This window comes from Kogia breviceps, chromosome 17, assembly GCF_026419965.1.
Source record: "Kogia breviceps isolate mKogBre1 chromosome 17, mKogBre1 haplotype 1, whole genome shotgun sequence".
NCBI classification, from domain to species: domain Eukaryota; kingdom Metazoa; phylum Chordata; class Mammalia; order Artiodactyla; family Physeteridae; genus Kogia; species Kogia breviceps.
Genome location: NC_081326.1, coordinates 63,518,890 through 63,541,936, shown reverse-complemented (window position 1 = coordinate 63,541,936; position 23,047 = coordinate 63,518,890). Strand labels below are relative to the sequence as shown.

At 45.1% G+C, this 23,047-nt stretch overlaps 1 protein-coding gene across 10 annotated transcripts in view; it reads left to right on the top strand.

Moving 5' to 3' along the window:
* MTSS1 (MTSS I-BAR domain containing 1) overlaps window positions 1-23,047 on the top strand; it is a 157,407-nt gene that overhangs the window by 13,355 nt on the left and 121,005 nt on the right. For all 10 annotated transcript variants that reach the window (XM_059043419.2, XM_067017470.1, XM_059043416.2 and 7 more), the window contains exons 2-3: window positions 8,223-8,284; window positions 11,828-11,901. In XM_059043419.2, coding sequence (XP_058899402.1) covers window positions 8,223-8,284; window positions 11,828-11,901 — 136 coding nt within the window. The remainder of the gene's footprint in view (window positions 1-8,222; window positions 8,285-11,827; window positions 11,902-23,047) is intronic.

The window sequence follows — 23,047 nt, the reverse complement described above, 5'->3', positions numbered from 1 at the left end:
ACCATCCTTTGAGCTGCGAACTACCAGGGGTATCATTTACAGATGAAGACAGAGTGGCAGTGGATAACTGAGTCACTTAGGTCCCCAGCGGGGAGATCTGAAGTTGGGCAGCCTGACTCAACCCGCTAGACCACACTGATCCTTTTAGACACTGGATTAGACTGCAGCCCATCAGGGCCCTCTATCCAGGCAAAGAGAAGGACATTCAGTGGAAAGACACTAAAAAAGGTCAATGACTGTAGAAGTAAAAAACAGCCCTTTTTCGTGGCACCCACCCGGGTGTCATTCCTAATAGCCCGGCTGGGATTTGGGGCTTGTGGAGTTCAGTGAAAGGGGAAATCTGTTTAGTGGAAGGTGGCAGTGCCCACGAAGTGTGCACAGAGCCGTAAGGTCCTTTTCACAGGCGTATTTATTGCTGGTGAGCTTGAGTAGGTGGGTGAGGGTGGGCGTGCAAGGAGGCAACCACTGATTATCCGAGTGGCTGCCATCCACTTGATGGACAGGGAGAATTAGTGGATTAGGCAAGCCCCAATCAGAAAATAAAAGCCCAGGAATGGTTTTTATGATGGATGGGCTTACGCAGCGCCTTTCATCAGAGAGTCTTGGGAGCCCTTCATCTTGTAGGATGGGGTGGGGAAGGATGGCTTTGGGGACAAAGCTGTGACAGGCACCCACTTCTGGAAGCTGCAGATTCCTGCCTTGTGCTTCAAGAAGCATGGAGTCCAGAGGCACTCCTGCTTTGGTCAGAAACTTCCTCTTGAAGCTTTGCTTTTCGTTTCCCTGAAGCCTGAGGTCACTAAGGCGTCTCCCTAGAAGAAGAAGGAGAGGGTTGATATGGACTGTGTTCCTCACACTCACCCTGGGGAGGGACCCAGTGGCAGGGGTGGTGGCGGCAGCCTGTAGAGATGCTCCAGGCAGGCTCTCCGACCTCCTGCTAGAAGCAGATCAGTTCTAGTATCCACAGGAAACCTGAGGACTTAACAGAATTATCCATAATCACACCGCTAATGATGGTGACTGAACATTTCCCATGCTTTTCTATCAGACGTTTTTTGCACAAAGAGCTTTTTTCTTTGTTTTCTTTTTCACATGGTTGAGAATCTTGACCATTCCTAGGTCGACATTACAGCTTGTCCAGGGCCTTTGCGGTTGTAAATCGGGGGTTATGTGTTTGGAGCCCTTGGTCTCCACTTTACTTTGTCTGGGCTCCTACTGAACCCAGTATAAAGCAGGACCCAGCCTGCCTACTGAGTGGCTTTCTGCAGCCCTGGGGCTGGGCCGGGAGGCTGGGTCTGTGCATCTTGTTGCTTGCACTTCGCAGAATCAGGGCAGCGCTTGGGCCACAGAGTCAGGCAGATTTAGGATCAAGTTTCAGCCTAGACCACTAGGATGCAACCTTCCTGGTCCTTGGTTTCTTCAGCTGTGAGATAATTAATTAGCAGCACCCGCCTCATTGGGTTTTTGTGAACATGTAATAAGTGTGTGTGTCAAGCTGTGCTCCCCCGAGTGTAGTCTGTGGACCAGCAGCCTCGGCATTACTCAGGTTAAACATGCAACAGCCGGGCCCCACCTCAGACCAAGGGAGTCAGAACCTGCATTTTTGCAAGATCCCTAGGTGATGGATATGAAAGTTAACATTGGAGAAATGCTGATCTATGTGTCGGGCATCTAGCAACTGTTTAGAACCCGGTGATGCTCAATGATGATGGTGGTGACAGTGAGGCTTGTCAAGGTGAAGAGAAGGGCTTGGGAGATGACCTGTCCAGTCGCGTGTCCAAGACTTGGATTCTCATCAGCCATAACCACTGGTGAGCCAGCCTCTGTCTGGAACTTTCGAGCCGGAGCCCGACTCCCTATAGCCTGTCCCCACTGGTCCCTGTTTCATTCTCAGCTGAGCCGAATTCTGCCTCCTCGTGAGAGTCCCCTCCAGTCTCGGGCTCCTCTCAGACGGTCCCTTCTCTAACCAAGGCCCCCAGCTCCTCTCTGTTCCCCGAGTGGCAGCACTGGTGTCTAATTCCCTCAGCTGTCCCCTGAGGTCTGCTGTCACAGCAGGCGGGGCCGGGAGAGGCAGTTGCTGCATTATTTATGGGGCGTCGTTAACCAGCCGGGCTGATGAGTTACTTGCCGTTTACCCTTCTGCGCTGTGTGTGGGATGCCATCCCAGGCCTCTGTTTAATACAAAACAAAGCAAAACAGAGCCCCAAAGTCAGCATGACCACCGGCTGAGCCCTGTGCTCGGGTTAGGCAAGCGGCCTGCCCAGCCGTCTGGCTGTGGGGAAAGCAGGAGAGGACAGGAACTCGGGGCTCTTCTTGGAGCTCAGCCTTGAGGGTAGGCATGGCAGTCCACTTGCGTATTTGCTTAGGTGGCCACCAAACTCTTGGGGAGTCGACGGAGATCAGATGGTCTTTTTCCCTCAGAAGTTAGAGGATAACTTCATTCTCCTCCCCACCCCCCAAGGGACCAGGCTGCCGTCAGGTATGGGACGCGGTAGCCAGCTTCTCTCGTCACCGTGCTGGTTGGGGATTTATGTCCCTCGCCATCTGGATGAAGGCCCCTTTTGTAGTTTAACCCTGGATCTTGCCCTGGATGGCCACCCCTGGTCCCCTTGTCTGTCCTTCCATCTCCTGCTTCTCCCAGCATAAATGTGCCACACCAGTGTCCCTTGGAGGAGCCTGCTCGTACTGTTTCTGCTTCCCTGTCTTTGTTCCTCTTATTGGAAATGCTTTTCCCTCCTCCCTCCATTTTTCTGTCCTCGAGCCCACAGTTCGGCAGGGGAGACTCCGGTTCAGAGACGGCCAGCTGCATGATATGAGGGAAGCAGGTGGGTCCCAGGATACTCTGCAAAAGGTGACATTTGAGCTGGGTGGTGACGGCTGGGTAGGAGTTTTCCAGATTGCTGAATCCCCCTGGAGGTTAGAAGAGAGAACAGCCTTAGGGGAGGGGGGGGGGGGCGGGGAGTGCTGTGTGGTGGGCGCCCCGTCTGGTGGCTGCAGAGTTAGAGCCTGTCTTCAGGGAAGCCCCGTCTCTCTCCCTGTAGGGAAGTGGAGACGGTCAGGCAGCTTGATGGAGAGAGTCCTCCAGGTGCTTGTAAACACACCAGCTTTGACAGGGAAGTCTTCCATTCTCCCAGAACCCTGTGTGATCTGAGTTCTATTCTCAACAAACTACCAGGGCTTCACAACCTCCCTGCCCACCTCTCCAAAGAAATTCAGGGCGTTCCAGAGGGAGGAGAGCCTGTTTCCCTTCACCTGTGACTTTGGACTTGGCAGAGCCCAGGCGCTCAGTGGGTGTCTTATTTTCGTTGACTTTGGTGTGTCTGGAAAGCTGTGAAACCCTTCCGTGTTCTCTGGTGAACTCCGCAGTGGGGTCTGTGTTGGGGCTTTCTCATAGCTCTGGGGATGCGTGGTGAATAGAGCCCACCAGACACATAGCTTCAGGAGACAGCTTTCTGGGACTTCTTGGTGGGTGGTGCGGATTAGAAAATTAAGGACCACGTTGGACTTGCTTTCTAAAAGGATTCTCAGTGCACACAGTGTCTCGACTGGCAAATTTCTTCTGAAGTTTGAGTCTGCTCACCTTTACCCAGCCTTGTCGTCTAGAACAACCCAGCGCTTTTTCTCTCAATTACCTTTTTATCTTCCTACGAGTGCCTTCTCCCTCCTTCCTCACTTCCTCCAAGCTTTTGAATTTTTGTAGTAAAACTTTCAGGTGGGTAGAAACTTTTTGTTTTTCCTTGAAAGAAACTTTAAAAAAAAAAAAATCTGAAACAACCCAACATCACCTTGCCTTTAAATTTTAATAACATTTATACACTTAAAAAAATTTCTCAACAAGGAGGTTTTTGTCTTCTGTTCTTAGAAGTTCTTTTTTTTTTTTCTTTTAAAGAATCCATTAAATTATATATTGCCTAAAACAGGTGGGCCTGACACTCTTTGAGAGACTGTCAAATATCATCAAGTGGGGAGAGAGCTGCGGTTGGCAGCCTTCTTCTGGCTGAGTGGGTGTTCGTAGGCGGAGAGCTGGGTGCTGTACCCCCTAACTGGAGCGGGGACCCTCCTTTTGTTGCTAATTTGGTAAAGACTGGAATGAGGCTCCCAGTGGGGGCAGATAAGTAGTTTTTAAAGTGGTTTGAGCAGCTGTTTTCAGGCACATTCATCTGGGGTTTAAGTACTCCACCTGCCATGTACTTGGGAGCAGCAGAGACATTGACTGACACTGTGTGTCCCACTGCCTTGCTCCGTGTCTGCTGTAACTATGGTGAACTCATAGTGAGATGCACAGTCCGAAACTGTACTTAGGACTGAGAATGAGGGATCCCAGCCTGGGTGGACCATCTGACCTTGAGAGTTTTAAACATCTCTCCCAGCATCCCGAAGGAGATTCCTGGGAGCCTGCAGACGCTTGGATCAATCCTGTCAAAGGTTATTGGACACTTTCTGAGTGCCTGGCACTGCTCTGAGCACTTTAGATGTCGGACTTCATTTCTTCCCCACGCCAGCCCTGGGCAGTGGTGACTTGCCCAGGCAGAGGTCAGACGACCTGCCCGATGTCCCATGGCAGACGGGAGAGCTAGGATTCCATAGCCAGGAGATGGGCCTCTGGAGTTTGTGTTCCTTATTCCTTCCGTGTTCCGTGATGTCAGTGTTCAATAACAGTGAGGGGATTATGCATTTTTTGTTGTTGTTGATCATTATAGGAAACTGGCCTGAGAGGTCAAGTGACTTACCCATAATTTACTGCCAGGGCCGTGGCTAGAACTCAGGATTTGGGGCTCCCTGCGCAGGCCTTTTGCCATTCTGGCGTGTTTTCGGTGAATGGGCCTCAGCTTTTTCTTTTAAAGTTTATTTTATTTATTTATTTATTTTTGGCTGCATTGGGTCTTCATTGCTGCACGCGGGCTTTCTCTAGTTGCAGTGAGCCGGGGGCTACTCTTCGTTGCGGTGTGCAGGCTTCTCATTGCGGTGGCTTCTCTCGTTCTCATTGCGGTGGCTTCTCTTGTTGTGGAGCACAGGCTCTGGGCACGCAGGCTTCAGTAGTTGTGGCTCACGGGCTCTAGAGCGCAGGCTCAGTAGTTGCGGCGCACGGGCTTAGTTGCTCCACGGCATGTGGGATCTTCCCGGGCCAGGGCTCGAACCCGTGTCCTCTGCATCGGCAGGCGGATTCTTAACCACTGAGCCACGGGCTTCCCTGGTGGCAGAGCGGCTGGGCCCGTGAGCCATGGCCACTGAGCCTGGGCGTCCGGAGCCTGTGCTCCGCAACGGGAGAGGCCACAACAGTGAGAGGCCCGCGTACCAAAACAAAAACAAAACCAAAAACAAACCACTGAGCCACCAGGGAAGGCCCTCACCTTTTTCTTAAGAAATATTATGGATCACCTCAGTGACCTTCTCCAGGGGTTCCTTGGATGGAGTTGGGGAGAGGAGGACCTGGCTCTCGTGTCCTATGTGCAGATGAGCAATGATGGTTCCTTTGGCTAGAAGTTGATGGTCCGTGTCTCTGAACATCCTCAGGCCTTGCATAAAGCTTCTCATACTGTCTTGTGGACCAGAAAGAGAAGGGATGGCTAGATGAGGCTGTAATTGGTTAGTAGCACTCTCGTGCTCTTAAGGATGCTTATTAACTGATTTCCATTTGGACAGAGATCTCTAGGGACCAGCCAGAGGACTCTAATCTCAGCCTTTACCCTTAATTACTTGGTATAGATGTAGAGGGCATGCTCATACCTGCACTTGATAAGAAAATTGTAACTATACTAGGTGCTGTACTTGGGATTCCCCACAGTGTCTTGATGGGCCTGGAAAGGTGGCCTGAGCCCTCACAAGGTTTCATTCAGTGCAAATAAAGTTATGCTTTTGAGTTGAAGAGACCCCCCTAGGGCACGAAGATGGGATGGAGGCTAAGTGGTGTCGCAGATGATGACAGGACCTGTGCATGGGTGTTGGTGTCAGTAGCTCAGATGTAGTTGCCAAAGGACTTCTGCCAGGAGCCAGTCAGACAGAATCCCTGGCCTGGTGCAGCTCAGTGTCCCATTGGGAGCACACTGCTGCTTGAAGGAATAAATCCAGCACCTGCACTTGGGCCAAGCAGGTCCCAAATGCCCAAATGCAGAACTGATGGTTGTGATCTAGCAGCATGCATGAAACAGACTTTAGGGTTTGGGTGGATTGTAAATTCACGGTGCTATTGTTGCCAGAAATGCTAATTTGATCTTAATTTTGTAAAATGTAATGACTTCATTGTTTTTATAAAAATGATACATGACCCTTATTTAAAAAAGCAAAACTATGGCCATGGAGGAAAGTACAAACAAGAAAACAACACATTGGTCCAAATCTTAGCTCCCAGAAATATTCCATTATAATATCTGGTAGATGGTTTTCCAGATGTCTCTGTGCACATTTTCAGACAGACTCGATAGCTCCAGAAATGTATCAACGGGCACTTTTATTAACATGTTCTATGCAAGATATTTTCAAAATAAAAATATGTTTAATTTTACTTTCATTTAACAGAAGAATTGAAACTGAAGTGAAGTAATACTGAAGAAATTGCAGAACTTCAGATAACTGTTTCTTCACTAGAAGAAATCAGTTTCTCAGACATTCCTCTAAGGCAGTGGTTCTTAACTGGGGGTGATTTTGCCCTGTAGGAGACATCTGGCAGTGTCTGGAGACATTTTGTCACATCCAGTGGCATCTGTGAATGTTCCTGACATCTGGTGAATAGAGGTCAGGGATTTTGCTAAACACCCTGCAATGTACAGGGACCCCTCCCCCGCCCCCTGCCCCAGCAAAAGAAAGAAAGAAAGAATTATCTGGCTCAAAATGTCAGTAGTGGCAAGGTAGAGAAACTGTGTTCCTAAGCGTAAGAGAAAAAGATTATTAAAACCATTAGGATGGGCTTCCCTGGTGGCGCAGTGGTTGAGAGTCTGCCTGCGGATGGAGGGGAGGCGGGTTTGTGCCCCGGTCCGGGAAGATCCCACGTGCCGCGGAGCGGCCGGGCCTGTGAGCCATGGCCGCTGAGCCTGCGCGTCCGGAGCCTGTGCTCCGCAAGGGGAGAGACCATGACAGTGAGAGGCCCGCCGCGTACCGCAAAAAAAAAAAAAAAAAAAAAAAATTAAACCCATTAGGATGGTGAAATCATTGTTTTAGGTCAGTTTCAGTTTTAGACTATTTTGATGGGGCTTCTATAATAAAAGAAGAGATGATCAACTTCATTATAGTTTCTTCATCCCCTCTCCTTAATGGCAAAATCAAGAGGTGTCATACATTATTTTTACCTTGTCAAGGTTCGTAACATTCACATTCTAGCCTGCAGCTGTAACCGCCCTCCACCTCTAGTCTGCCCCCGTCAGAATTGCACCTGCGGTTTTGAGTTCGTGTCTGAGCACCGTACTTAGAAGACAAGTAGAGACATGTGATGGAGTGTCCCCAAGATGCCGTGGGGATGTGAGGCAGGGGCCCGTGTAGACACAGAATTCCATCTGGGGGCTGAAAGAAGGAAAGCTGTGGATGAACGTGCTGCTTATCCTCCGTTCTTTGAAAAGATGTGTGTGTGGATCCCTGGAAGGTTAGAACTAGGGCTGCGTGGACCTAAAGGACGGGGTGGCTGATGCAGGTAGGCTGCCGTGGAAGGTGATGAGTTCTCTGTCAGCTGCAGTGTGCAGGGGAACCACCTGTAACCATGTTGTATGTAGGTGCTGGGCTCAAGCCGTCAGCTGAGCAGCTGTATTTAGGTAACTTCCCAAACCTCGAGATTCTGCTAGTCTAATAATGCTTCCCAATAGTCTCCTGTCCTGGAGAGGAGCCCCAGTCACTCTGGTTCCCCACTCCCTGCCTTCTGGGATGAGGGTGAGAACAGCCAGAGCCATGATCAGGTGGTTCAGGGTAGAGCCTTAAATGGTCTACGTATCTTGAATTTGGACCCACCCCTCTGTTGACTCAAAAAGTGTTGCATCCATGTTTGGCTTAGATTCTGCCAAACTTGTTCCACTTGGTATCTGTAGTGTTTAGAGGATCACAGGGACTGAGCACATTCACAGCCCATTTCTGAGCCAGTACACTTGTATGTACAGTAATCTGGGCAACATGTCGTAGACTGCAAAGGAAGAGAGCATATACTGAGTGTTTCCTGTATAATTGGAATTGAGTGTGCTGTCAGTGTCTTCATCAGATGTCTATCACAGTGTGACTTACTGACGTATGGCTTTGTTTTGTTATAGGGGAGCTATCCAGTTTGGGAAGATTTCATAAACAAAGCCGGAAAGCTACAGTCCCAGCTTCGGTAAGTAGAAGCATGTCATCTCTAGGAAAACGGCAGCATCCTTAGACAAAGGATGGAATAGGATGGACCCAAGAGGCAAATTAGGGTTAGTTGTGGAAGTGTTGCAGATAGAGAAGCATGCAGTGGCGTTGCCACTTACTAGCCATGCGTCCTGACCTCTGATTCCGGTATGTAAAATTAAACTCATATCCGCTCTGCCTCCTTCCACTGGAATTTTGAGAGTCAAATGAAGTATTATATGTAAGGAGGTAATAATGGGCCAGGTGCATGGTAGGTAACAGCTAAATCTCACAACCCCAAGAGATAAGTAGTGTTGTTACCCCATTTTGCTGATGAGGAAACTGAGGCACAGAGAAGCTGAATAACTTATCCGGAGTCACACAGCTAGTATAGATAAATGACAGAGCACGGAATGGATCGGAGGCAGTCTGGCTCCACAGTCCATTCTGCTTACTGCCTGTCCTTATAGAGTTTAAAACTTAGTTTGTATAATTCTGTTTACACGAAATGTCTAGATAATGCAAATCTGTAGAGACAGATGTAGATTTGTGGTTTCCTGGGGCTGGGAGTGGGAAAGAAGGTTGATTGCAGATGGGCATGAGGGACCCTGTTGTGGTGATGGAAATGTTCTGAAATGGGATTGTGGTGGTGTTTGCATAACTAAATTTACTGAAAAATTGATGACTTATACACCTAAAAATGATGAATTTTACGGTATACAAATTATGTCTCAATAAAACTGCTTAAAAACCAAGGTCTAATGCTGATGTGCTCTAAGGGGCTATTATTATTGCCTTGTCTTGCGCTTGTTAATATATCATTTCATATGAAATAGAAAATACGGCAACATCTTCTTGTTAAAGCTATATGCTTTTGAAATCATTGAGGGGAAGGGTGCGATTGCACTTAGAGAGTGCTTCAAGAGGTTTGGGACATTTGAAAAAAAAAAAAGCAGTTGTTTTCATGACCCCTATTCATGGCGTGTTGGTTGGTTTGGATGTATGGGGATGGTTTTCCAGAGAACAAAGCAGGTAGGTGTTTTCTGGGATAAAAAGCCATGTGGATGACAGACAGAGGAAGGAGGAATGACACGGGGTTCTTAGAACTTTGCGTGGTGGCACCAGGGGTCCCTGCCCAGGACTTTAGCCATAGGGCTGGGCATTCTATGGCTCCCCAGTAGATTAGGAGAGAAGAACTTGGGAGACGTGGAACTTTCCCTGTCCATTATTCAGCTTCATGCGGCCTGGGGTTTCCAGATCCATGAGTGGGCATCCAGATGGACCATGGGTTCCAGACTATGGCCCCTTTGCCACTTGTCAAGTCCTTTACCATTTCTTTGCTTATGAACCTTTGATTACTTTATCTTGGATCAGATCCAAACCCCTCTGCCCAGAATGTAAGGCCCCCTCCCCCAGCTCTGCTGCTGTCGTCATTTATTTCAAATAGCTTAGTCTCTATCCTGTAGGAGGTCACCTCCTGTAGTAAAACAGTAAAACATTTAAGTCCAACCCTTCCTGCAACATTTTTTCTTATCCAGCCTCATTTAATTGTCTGGCAGGTTTTCAGGGTTGACCGAGGAAAAGATGCTCTTCCCCTTTTACCAATGAGGACGCTAAAGCTTAAAATAGTTAACTGATTAGCTGTCTTAAACATACAGAGAGACTTAAAGCAATCTTATCCCCACTGGTACAAAGTACCATATATATATATATATATTTTTTTTTTTTTTTTTTTCTTTTTAACAATACGTAGGCCTCCTGAGGGCAGGGACCATTTCCTTATTTTGTCAAACTACTAGTACCTGGCTGAGGGCACCATAGGAGCCTCAAGCACATGGTTTAATTTTCTGTGTTAGGGAATGCATAAGGATAAGACTGTAGAAGAGGCAAATAATCTTGGCGCATGTAAGCTGTAGCACTCCTTTCTCCTGCTGATGGATGCATGTTTTGCTCTGCCCCATTAGAGAGAGCTAAGATGTCCTGTGACAAAAGCAGTCAGTGAAATATGGCTCATTGGAAGTTGGTGTTTAAAAGCTCTTAGTTTGTCACACTTGACCACAGTCTTCGTTTTCACAGGAGCCCTGGTGACTGTGTCATACTCAAGGCACCTCTCCAGCTGGCTCATTAAATTTGGAAGATCGGCCTTGACTTGAAGAAGAATAAATCCAGCTGTTGCATCAGATATTAATTATAAATCAGAATGAGCCATTTATAAATCTCGGGGTGTTTGATAAAGCTAACTTTTCCATGGTGCCAACTCTTTAAGAAATATACTTTGAATTGGTGTGTTTTTTTTTTGTTTGTTTTGGTTTTGTTTTGGTTTTATTTAGTGTGTATGTCATTGTGGTTTTTTGGTTTTTTTTGTTTTTTTGAGCAGAATGTTCTCTTGCTCTACTGGAAAATATCAGGCCTCATTTTGAAGTTTGGCTCTGAGGGACCATTGCCCAGATTTTCCTGGGGACCACTCCCATCACCTTCCAGGAACCTTTTGTTTCATAGCTACTCTTGCTTATGTTCAAAGGTCATTTCTTTCTTTTTTTTTTTTTTTTCCCTCTGATTTGAACTCTTTCCTTTTTAGTCCTTATTCTCATCTTCTTCCTTCAGCAATGTTGCATTGTTAGGAATGTTCAGTGGGGGCTGGATTCATGTGTGAAATACTTGGAAATTAACATCAGGCCATAAATTCTGTTATAAAATTCTTGTGAGTGAGCCTGGGGCTTGCTTGCTTGTCCTGGGTAATCACGGCCCTGAGGTGCAGCAGTGCTTATTTTTCATTAGCAGTGCTTATTTTTCATTCGGTGACATCTTGGACCACGACTCTAGGAACCAGGAGACCACAGAGTGCTCAAGGCATCTTCCAGTGCTCAAGGGGATGTGAAGAATGCAGAATAACTTCTGGGTTGAAAAAATAGTATCTCAGTTTCCCTATAATTATGATTTAGGGGGAAAAGTCACATAGCCTGGATCCTGTAGTAGGATGAACACGGCACTGTTAAGTCATGCTGGGCTACTGGTCTCGGCCCTGGTATGAGCTAGCGGTCTTGCAAATCACTATGTAGCTGTGGTCTCAGTTTTCCCAACTCTAAGATGAATTGTTTAACCTAGACGATCACTCTCCAAGATCCCTTCAGCCAATCCATGTAGCTATATCGTTTTCCTACTCTAAAATCACTTTCACCTATACCGTTTATATTTTTTAATAATTTGTTCTTTTAGGCAGAAACACCTTTTTCCTCCTTGGTGAAATTTTAACCTGGTGATAATTTATACTGTCGGGTGGAATGGGGTGGGAAGAATTGCTAGCATTTATTGACTAGCGCTGCATGAGCTGGACGTTATCGGGGGAGAGTGCTAATGTGAGAAGGAGAAAGTTTTCTTAAGAATAAAGTGGGTCCACAAAGCCAATTGTTGTCTGTGTCCAGTTGGGTTGTCTCTCCTGGAGGGTTACTCGCAGTCCTCAGCAGCGGTTGCAGCCCTTTTGCTGTCATGCATCTGCTAGTGTGAGGCATTCCTCATGCTTTTTTTTTTTCTGTTTGCATCGTAGGACAACAGTAGTAGCAGCAGCTGCCTTCTTGGATGCCTTTCAGAAAGTGGCCGACATGGCCACCAACACACGCGGTAAGCAGGGGGAGGGACGGCTTCCAGCCTTGACGGCGCTCGGCGTGTGGGCTCTTACCCTCAGGCGCGTTACAAGAATATAGCGGTTATGTTATCACAGCTTCGCTGACTCGTATTTAAAAATATATAGATTTTTTAACTCTGTGGGATTCCTCATTGTAGAAGCTGCAAATCGTTCTCTAGATAATAAAGTGCACAAGAAGAGTGAAAAATAAATGAAAGGAACCACTGTTTATGCCTGAGATGGCTTGTTGTGTTTTTAAATTAATCAATCAATCAATCAATCAATTAATTGGCTGCCTTGGGTCTGCATTGCTGCGCGCGGGCTTTCTCTAGTTGTGGCGAGCAGGGGCTACTCTTCATTGCAGTGCGTGGGCTTCTCATTGCAGTGGCTTCTCTTGTTGCGGTGCGCGGGCTCAGTAGTTGTGGCCCGAGGGCTCTAGAGCACAGGCTCAGTAGTTGTGGCACGTGGGCTTAGTTGCTCCACGGCATGTGGGATCTTCCCGGACTAGGGGGTCAAACCCATGTCCCCTGCATTGGCAGGCAGATTCTTAACCCCTGCGCCACCGGGGAAGTCCTGGCTTGATGTGTTTTTGTGATCACTTTTAAGGACATGCTGGTTGTAGAGTCCTGAGCTGTGTGTTTGGTTGCAATTTTGTTTTTCCCTCTCATGTGTCATCTTAAGATTTTCCTCAGTCCCTTGTGGAATGAGAAGCAGTGAGAACGATGGGTTAGACCATTTTTTCTAGGTTCCCATGAAACGAGGAAACCTATTCTAAGTAGCGTACTATTGTGTTGTGTCTGTTTATGTGTCTCCCACGTTTGACTGCAAACCCCTACAGGTATAGACTAGGCAGTGACGTGTGCATGTCTGAACCCTCCCAAAACATAGTACCTGGAACACAGTAAGTGTTTAAAGTATGTTTATTAAATCAATGAACAAAGGGAAATCTTTTGAAAATTTGTAATGGTTTTTCAGTGACTGTGAATCGTAGAAAAGAATATTCATAACACCTGAAAGGTGTAGAGAAGAAAGTAAATCTGTCTGTATCCAGCACCATCATTAGAAATATGACATTACCCATAACGTAGAGACCCCCCATTCAAAGGGGGTGCTTTCCTTTTCATTCTCAGAGAATCTCTCCTGTCTCTTTTTTTGGCCTTCTTTCCGTGTCTCCTTGTGCACTGACCGGCTACATGCCTGTTCTTGTCATTGTCTTGGTGACGTGGGAAAATGTGGGTGTTGGAGGCCAGTGTTGGGGGGGGATTGCGTCCGGTCACACAAGAGTTAAGCTTATCTGAAGCCCATGATGGGTATGTTCCTCCAGTGGGTTTCAGTATGTACCCATTTACCATAGGTGCTTAATTAAATATTCAGATGAATTTGCAGTGAGGACTCTTCTCGTCTAAGATGCTTGAAAACTGCTGATATTTCAGGCAGTGTCATGGGACCACAAAAATCAATATATTACTCTGCGTGTCCTGGAGGAGCTTGTAGTGGCAGGGGGGCAGGGGGGATGCTATGTGCAAATGAAGAATTTCAGTGTAGAAGTAACATGTTTGATATGGTAATAGTGGTGGAACAGAGTGCTGGGGGCGTATGGAAAAGTGAGCAATTAACTCAGCTCAGGGAGTCGAGGAAATTCTCCCAGGAGAGGTAGCATTTCTCCTCATTTCCAAGATGCCAACGGTGTTTCAGAAGGTTCCCTAGGAGAATGTGATGGAGACATCAGAGCATTGGTTTCTTCATCTGGTTTGTCAGCTTGACATGGGTCTTACCCAGTATCTTTTTCTAAGCCCCTTAAAAATTTTTTTACCTAACACATGTGTGTGTTCTGGAACCTTTAGAATGTACAAGTATAAAGAGGAGTACAATGGTCATGCCAGTGTTCCCTGCTGTTCGTGTTATTGGGTCGGTTTTATCATATGTTCTTGGACCGCAGCAGGATCTGGAATTGGACTCATCAGTCATATGGATGTCTGTCTAGAATAGCCATCAGAGTGTGTCTTTCTTTAAAGAGTTGCTCCATTATTTTAAAGAACTTACGTATCCGGTGTTGCATTTTTGAGGCTCTGTGGTTCGTAAGTTTATATTTTAATGTTAAATTACTGGATGGACCCTAAAGGATGGAACAGAGATGTATCCCCTGATTGTCCATAATTTCCTGCAGTGGGAACCTGGGTTTTTGCAGACACCGCTCCTGAGACTGGTTCTCGGTGGGAGATTGAAGGGCCTGCAAGTTCTCATGGTTGAAGGGAGGAGAAACAATTATTTGTGGGAAAAGAAACGAGAGTAGCCTCTCTGTGGTGCTGGTGGAGGTAGAGAAGCAGTTTGGAGGTGATGTCATTGACAAAAGACAAATAATGTCACAGGGAACAAGATCCCTGCTTTGAGATTTTATATATATATATATATATATTTTTTTTTACAAATTATTTATTGGGCTTCCCTGGTGGTGCAGTGGTTGAGAATCCGCCTGCCGATGCAGGGGATGCGGGTTCGTGCCCCGGTCCGGGAAGATCCCACATGCCGCGGAGCAACTAAGCCCGTGAGCCATGGTCGCTAGGCCTGCGCGTCCGGAGCCTGTGCCCCGCAACGGGAGAGGCCACAACAGTGAGAGGTCCGCATACCGCAAAAAAAAAAAAAAAAAAAAAATTATTTATTTAATTTGTTTTAGTTTTGGCTGCGTTGGGTCTTCGTTGCTGTGCTTGAGCTTCCTCTAGTTGCGGTGAGCGGGGGCCACTCTTCGCTGCGGTGCGCGGGCTTCTCATTACGGTGGCTTCTCTTGTTGCGGAGCATGGGCTCTAGGCGTGTGGGCTTCAGTAGTTGTGGCATGCAGCCTCAGTAGTTGTGGCTTGAGGGCTCTAGAGCGCAGGCTCAGTAGTTGTGGTGCACAGGCTTAGTTGCTCTGAGGCACGTGGGATCTTCCCAGACCAGGGCTCAAACCCGTGTTCCCTGCCTTGGCAGGTGGATTCTTAACTACCGCGCCACTAAGGAAGCCCCCTGCTTTGATATATGTTTAAACCATTTGATTTTAGGTCACTTTTAGCAATACCAGAATACTTTGCATCTCGATGTCTAGAATCCATATGCACTGGGAGGAAATAACTTTATTGAATATGGGAGTGTGAGAACTCACATGACCTAAAAAATGTATGGTTGATACAAAAAAGATATATTTTATGGAGACGATAAGAGAGACTCTTGAATGCACATCTTATGTTCAGTAAGCATCAAATTAGTTGTATTAAGTTAATTTTTACTTAACAATTGAAAAATATAGAACATGCTCTTTAGTTTAAAAAAAAGTATGTAACGAAGTATATAAAGTAAAATCTACCCTCACAGTACCATTTGCAGAGATTGGGCTTAGTGTCTTTTATAGACTTTTTTGCATACTTAAACACATATAGGAGAAAAATTAGTCGTAGAACAATAGGTTGATATATGGAATAAAATATATTTGTAAGGTCTTTTTCAAAAGGTGACCTATCAGAAACATTGTTCCCATGCTTTTACTCCACAGTGTATTATAATTATCTTTCTATGTCAGTACCTAGAGATCTACCTCATTGGTTTTAGCAGCCAAATGGAATTTCACTGTCTGGATGTAGCACGGTTTAATCATTTTTCTTTTTAGGAATAATTAGATTATCTCCACTTACGTACTGTTACAAACTACACTGCAGTTAATGTCCCTGTATACATCCTTTTGGAGATCTATGGGTAATCTCTTTTTAATGGTGTATGAACCTCCAAGGAAATGAAGAATCTGTAAAACAAAAACAAAAAAAAAACAAAAAAAACCACGTCAATCTGTTTTGGTCAGCAGCAAATATATTTGGGCTTGTGGTCATTACAGGGTGTAACTCTGATGCAGTTTGAAGTTTGATATCTACCCTCTATGGAAAGTCCAGTCTCTTGCTTAGAGCCTTTAGCTATCATATTTTTTGAGTCTTTCTTGCTGGAAAGATGAGAAGGGAATAGCAGTTATTCTTAAATGGCGTCTCTTTTGGGCTGGTGTCCAGAATCTCAAGCTATCAGGTCTCTGGTTTCCAAAATATTAGCATTCCATATTGTTTCCCAAAGGGAATGGCCTCTGAAAAGTCTTTGTCCTTTTTAGCATATATTTTGCAGTAGCTATGAATATAATTTATTTAGGAATAGCTATGAATATAATTTATTTAGGAAAATCTTCTAAAGCTAGGCATTATAAGAGCAAAATCAATCTAGTCATATAACTATTAAGTAGAACGTGGAAATACATTAGAACTCTGTTCTATTCATTTTTTAAATGAAAGAGTGTAAGTTGCTATTATAATGTACATGTTTAGGTGAATAATTAAACCATAATGAAATTTAAGAGTTAATCAACACCATCATGCATACAGTTCCATATTTTTTTGATGTTTGCACTCTGGAATGAATGAACGATTTGTGTTCAGTGTGAAAGTCCACCTGTTCCTGTGTTACTGGCTGCAAAGAATTAGTGTCTAGGCGTTTGTTGTACAAAGGATGCCTGACTTTTGTGAGGCAGGGTCTCCATTTTCTTCATGTCCGTGATGGACCAGCACACGGGCTGTCATAGGAGTTGCTGAACTGACTGGTGTGCAGATGTCAGGGTTGCTTAAAAAAGAAAAGGAAAAGAACAAAGGTGGGGGGAGGCTTCTCAACCCTCAGTGGCTGGTGTTGGGGAGGAGCATTGCTACACCTGTAAGTGTGCAGCCTGGTGCCCCCCTGTCACTGGAAGGCAGGGGCACGTCTTAGTCGGCACTGGCCCTTCGTGGCCCTTGCATCCTTTGCTTGTGTCAGCCAGGGCCTTTGAGAGCGTAATGCTGTGTGACTTTCATTTCTGGCTGCCTCAGTGTGCCTCTGTTATTACTTTATTAAAAAAAACCATCTCCGGGATGTTGAGATGATAATACACCAAACCCAGAGTGAGGAGTTTAAGATTCTAAGAAGGAAGGAAGTGGATCCCCAGCCAACTAGATCATCTCTAATCACCTTTATTGAATACGTAACACGGGCTGGGCTCTGTCTTTCGTGCTTTACATGGATTGAGTCTTTTCATTCTCGGAACAGTGCTGTGAGGTCAGTGCTTATGACCTCCATTCTAGATGATGAAATCTGGACGAAGAGGGCTTATCTAAACCGACCAAGGTCACATGGCGTGGAAGTGGGGAGACTGAAGCCTGGCCCAGAGTCTAGATTTTAACCATTAAATTATGATTCCTCATGTAAGGTGCTCCTGGATTTAGTATACACTTAAGTTTGCTTTTAAAGTTACTTGATCCTGAATGCATTAAAAAAAAAAAAACAACAAAAAACACAACTATCTATGTAGCACCTTGGAGTAATAGATTGGGAGCAGGGATGCCTGGGTTTGTCTTCTGCTTGGCCAACTACGTGACCCTGAATAATGTTGTTTCACTTCTCCGGGCTTTGATTTCCCCACTTGTAAAAGGAGTTTTCCCAGGACCTAGTAGGGTCCTAGATGATCGCAGGTAACCTTTCTCAGCTCTAATATTCTATGATTTAAAATCTCCTTTTGGCCCTATTAAATCTTAAAATACGAATGAAGTTGGACAGTCTTAACATTTCTCTTTCTATATTACCTTTAGAGTTTCCAGTTTTCACTTTGGGGACAAAGAGAGTGGAAGGAAGCTGAGTTAAGCAGAGGATAAAGGAGAGAGAAGGTTAGGCGAGAAATACGGTTAGAAGAGACCCGCTATGTGTGCGTGAGGAGGGCAGGTGGAAGCTGGAACTTTCACAACGGCCAGCGAGGTCCAGACAGTCAGAGGTGGACTGTAATCAGTGAGCCTGGTTCGGCAATCAGAACCTGGTTGCCGAGGTTCTCTGAACTGATGAAGACAGTCTCCACAGCTTAACACTGAATGGCACAGTCGTGGTTCTGAAAAATACGTTGTGTTTTTAGTATAGAGTTTGTTAAATGCCACGCTCTCCTCATCTCGCTGGCTGGATCCTATCGCTCAGGAGGCTTGTTTTAAAGTACAGATTTCAGAGCCCTGCCTTACACCTGTGGTTACTGATTAAGTGGGGGGTGGAGTGGGGTGGCACTTAGGAATCTCAGATTTTTTAAGCCTTCCCAGGAGAATAAGGCCTCTCACCATCTTGCCGTCACCCACCTGTCCAGTGACATCTCTACCCACGGCCGGCAGTTCCACCCACAAAAAAATGCTCTCTGCTCCCTGAATCCCTTAAAACCTTTGATCCCTTTCTTCTTGCACATGTGCATTCCAGACCTGGAGTGCCCTTCCCAGCCCACCCCCTCCCTGCCCCCTTTAGATGTTCGAGGATCTTCGGCTTGTCTTCCTAGAGCCAGTTTGAGAGTCATATCACCTGTGAACCTTTTGTCCCCCACCGCTCCCACTCCTCTGTCCCCAGGGTAAATTGGGTCTCAGGCTTGAGGCCTCTGTAGCACCTTCTCCCGCTAGAGTGTTGACCTCCCTGTGTGGTCACCATCTTCCCCACTAGACTCAGCTGCCTCCAGGGCAGGGCCTGCATCCTGCTTCTCTCTGAGGAACCCAGGTTCCCAAACGCCGGTAAGTATCTGGCATTTAGCAGGGGGCAGACAGTGTTTGTAAGCAGCCCTTGGAGGATCCAGGTGAAGAAGGCTGTCATCTCTGGGGGCAGGAGGCTGGTGAGATGGGGTCATTGGCCAGATTCCACTTGGGAGTTCAGTATTTGAATCTTGGGACCCTTCTCTGAGGTTGAGTCTCAGGACTGAGAGTTTGTATTTCATTGTAGCCAAAGAGGGCCCAGCAAATCCATGATGGGGGTCACAGGAAGGGGACACGCAGCTACCTGCTCTCGGCTGGGGTGGGGGAAAAAGGGGAATCTTTGCTTTTAGGGGAGGAGGTGACAGGAAGCTGTGTTCAAGGGGCAGCCAGACTGGTTTTGTTTGCCCCCAAGTTTTACTGTAACCAGGTTGTTTAACTGAAACTTAACTGGCCCTTAACTTCTGGATTGACTTCGGTGTTTGAGACCTGAACTTTCTTTCATGTAATTGTCATGATTTCTACCTAGGAAGCTACTCAGCCACAAACTGAAAAAAATAAGTAAAATAAAATAAGAAAGGTCATTAAAAAAAAAAACTTTCCTGCAGGCCTGGAACTGCATATTCTTTGAAGATGACCTTAAAGAAACATGGACAGTTTCATTCACTTAATTAAAAATAAAAAGGCATAAAACTGCAATCCGCTAATCTATAGATGTGGTGATAGATCACTACACTGGTTTTGTACTTGGATGTGCCAGTTCAGGTTCCTTAGTTATTTTTGGTTATTGTCCTTAGGATTCTTAAAGGAGGAGAGACTTTATGAGTATTTGAGAAACAGCTCAGTTGTAATTTTTCTTTAAGAGCCAAGCTTATTGTTTTGAAAGATTTAAGGAGAGTGTATTAATTTTTCTGATGATCTTATTCCAACTCACTGAGGCTTTATAGGTAATGGGGAGCAAAAGGAATCTAGCAGAATGCATCTGGAGCCTCAAAAGTTTTATGGAAACCTGCTGGTGTTGATTTTACTTAGTCTGTTTTGTGATGAAGCCTAGCTTTTAAGAAAGGTCAGCCTTTTGCTTGTTGCCCCCTTCAAGGTGCATTTAAGGAATTTTCATGAACCTGAGGAGGGTGATTGCTGTTGGCGTATCTCCTTTACTTGAAATATCTTGGCAAAACGAATCCGTATTACCAGATTCTGTAGTCAGAAGGTCACCTAGTGTTGAACAATAAGTGGATTCAGAGGCATCCAAGACTGGGTTGCCTTCTCACGGTTATGTATTCACCATTTGTAAATATTCTGAACCGTGATGAATGCAAAGAGCAACTTTAACGCTGGGTTGTGTCAAACTGCCCTTTATTAATTGGGCTTTGTAGCTGTAATCCTTTTAATGAGGATATGTGTGTGTATGTCTATACACACACACATATCTATACAACCAGTATCTGTAACAACATAGATAACAGCCTTTGGGTATAACATATATATACACGTGCGTGTGTATGTATATATAAGCATATACACGTGCGTGTGTATGTATATATAAGCATATACACATACATACATATATATATTAGCTGAAAGAACTGAAGCATCGGACTGGTCTTAGCAGATTCTTGCTTAGAATGACAGAGAGACAAATTCTCTGTTTCAGGACGACTGGTTTCTATGTAGAGCTCATCTTTGGTATGCTTACAACTTTGCTGAGGGCTGTGGTGGGAACCAAAACCTGGAATAGCTTTAGTGTAGCCTTATTCACTTCCTTCAGCCCCTCAAGCCACTCCGAATCTGTGTATATATATGTGTATGTAATCTGTTTATATTGAATACCTATGAGTTTCAATCTTATATGAAGTACAAAAAAATTTTGTAACTTATTGCTATTTCTAATAATATGTAACCTAGCTAAAAACTGTATGCCTATTAAATATAGCTTCAAGATATAAAGTTTCCATCTCTTCTGAGATTTTGGAGCTATCATTGACCTAGTAAGGGATGACATAAAAAGATATAATGCCTTTTAAAATGAGCTCGTAAATGTGCATTCTGCTTTGGGTTTCATTATTTTGATGTTTTTCTACTCTGATAGACCTTGAGTCATTTTAACTCACCAGCACAATACATCTAATCCTACATATTCTGCTTAGGATAAAACAACTTTTTAAAAATGGCCCTGTGAATGTGAAGTTTGTCTTACCATTTTTTAAAAACGTCATTATTTTTTGGTTTGCTTTATATGAAACTCAGACTTGGTGTTGAGTCTAGCACAGTAGGGAGACATGTGGATTTTAAACTTTTTTTTTTTTTTTTTTTTACAAAGCACACTATAGGTAAGGACTAGGCATAACAAAGGAATCCATATATTTATTGAGTATTTTTATTTAATACATTTCTAAAAGAAAATCTTATTTTGTTTTATCCCCTCCTTTTTTGTGTTAAAGGAGTTAGGAGACGGGGACTTTGTATATTCCATTAATTTGATGGGCAAATTTGTATATTCCAGGAGATTTGGAATCATGAGCCAAGCGTCACTGGTGCTGAAATGAAAATCCCTCATTTCCAATCCCATCTTGACACTAAAAGTGATCCCTGACAATAGCATCGTTTCCCGCTCTACAAGTGGCTTATCATTGATCTTTGATTGGGTAGCAGCAGTTGCCAGAGATGGGCTGTTTCCTTGTGGTTCCTGTGGCCTGCCCAGATGGTATTTGGCGTTTCACTGCACCTTCCCGAAATGACCCTTGAAAAGTTATTGTGCGTTAGCCTGAAGAGCGCTAACCTGAGTCCCACTTTTACAGACATACATTCTGGGTGTCCAGAGCAGGATGTCACTAGAACCCTAATATCCTCTACCAGGGAGACTTAGGGATGTAAAAATCCCACACCCAAGCCCTTGTGTCCACTTAAGGCTCGTCCTCCCACTAACCAAGAGGAGCATTTGCTCCTGCTGAGGTCAGTAGTGTTTCTGTGCTTTGACTTAATTCAGGCAACGCCAGGGAAAGCATGATGCGTGCTGTTCTGTTTAAGCTTGGCAGCCTTAATAAACGCTGGTGAATTACGTGGTGGCGGTGGTAGCATCGGCGGTGGGGAGGAAGGTCCAGGCGTGGAGGGGATGTGTGTTTTTATGGGTGACTGGGTCGGTCTGCGTGCAGCATGGTTATTTGTGTCATTAGGCCGTTTACATAATGAAGTGGTTTACTCAGCAGCTCCATCCTTCCAGCTGCCTGCGGGGCTGTCTGCACAAGCAGGGGGGACTCTCCCATCATCCTCCCCCTCCCGCCCTCCTCCCCACCCTAGCTCTTTCCCTTTGCTCTTCGTTTTGGCTTAAAATAGCTAATACCCCTCCACCCCATCCCGCTGTCACACGCACAGACGTACCAGAGTCACGTTTGGTAAAATATAAATCAGCATTAATGAAAAAGTGCAATTATTTGAATTCATACAGACGAGGCAGTTTTTTTTTTTTTTTAAACAATGCTTGCTAATGGAAGATCATTTGCCATAGAGTTGTGAACTTGGTTTGTTCTGCCTGCCTCAGATAAAAATAACCATTTGGAGTGTAAACATGAACTTGAAGACACCAGAAGTTGTCAAACTAGTATTTTTCTAGGCTGAGTCTATTCTGCCTGATTGCATAGCTGCCTCCCCTCTGCTCTGATAAAGCCCCAGCCTGAAAACATGCATGAAATGTGAAAACTACTTTGAACTAAAAAATTCACCTTAGCTGTTCACTTGTGCTCTGCTGGAGGAGACATGTGGTATTGGGAAATCACTCAGAGAAGAGAGAAAGTGAGAGAGAAAGAATATCTCAAAGGTCTTCCCTCACCCAGAGTCTGGCAGTGAATTCACCTGATATAATTTAAAGAAATTTGATTCTTATACACTGCTTTTGGAAACATATCTGTGGCCTGACATGAGAATTACCTGGAGGTTTGATGCCTTGTTTTGTCTTGTGTAACATAATGCTCTGGTCTTTCATTTTTAGAAGGTAGAGAGTCTCTCTTGTAGATCATCTAGTATGTAGTGCAACCTTTTCGTTTTTACAGGGCACACTCAGCGAGCTGAAGTCACTTGCCTGAGGCTGCTCAGCTTGCACGGGGAACAGTGGGATTCTCACTCTAGCTCAGGGCTTTCTGTCCTGTGGTTTCCCCTGAAAGCCATCTGGCCAACCGCTTGTTGACTTCAGCTCTTGAGACCATTCAAGTAGGAAAGAACATGAGCTATGGAAAAAAGCTCTGTCCTGGGCTCTCAGTTGATTATCGTTAGTTAAGATTTTTGTTGGCTTGTTTGTTTATACGGAATCCTTGGCTGTCTGGTTTCACAAAATAGTTTTCCACTTTCATTGCAGTCCTTTCTTTTTCTATGGAAGATGTTTTAGTTTTCCTTTAGCCCTCTGTGTGTGTGTGTGAGTGAGTGACAGCCTGTTTTGCTATATTTTAATCAACTGTTATGTTTGACATAAGCATACTTATCTGTAAGAATAACTTGGCTTCTTTCATCTACGTTTTCTTAGTTTTGTAAATATATTGATCTGCGCGCGCGCGCGTGCACACACACACACACACACACACACACACACACAGAGTATGTTTTTTGATTCTCAAATGTTTAAAATTGCCATGGGACA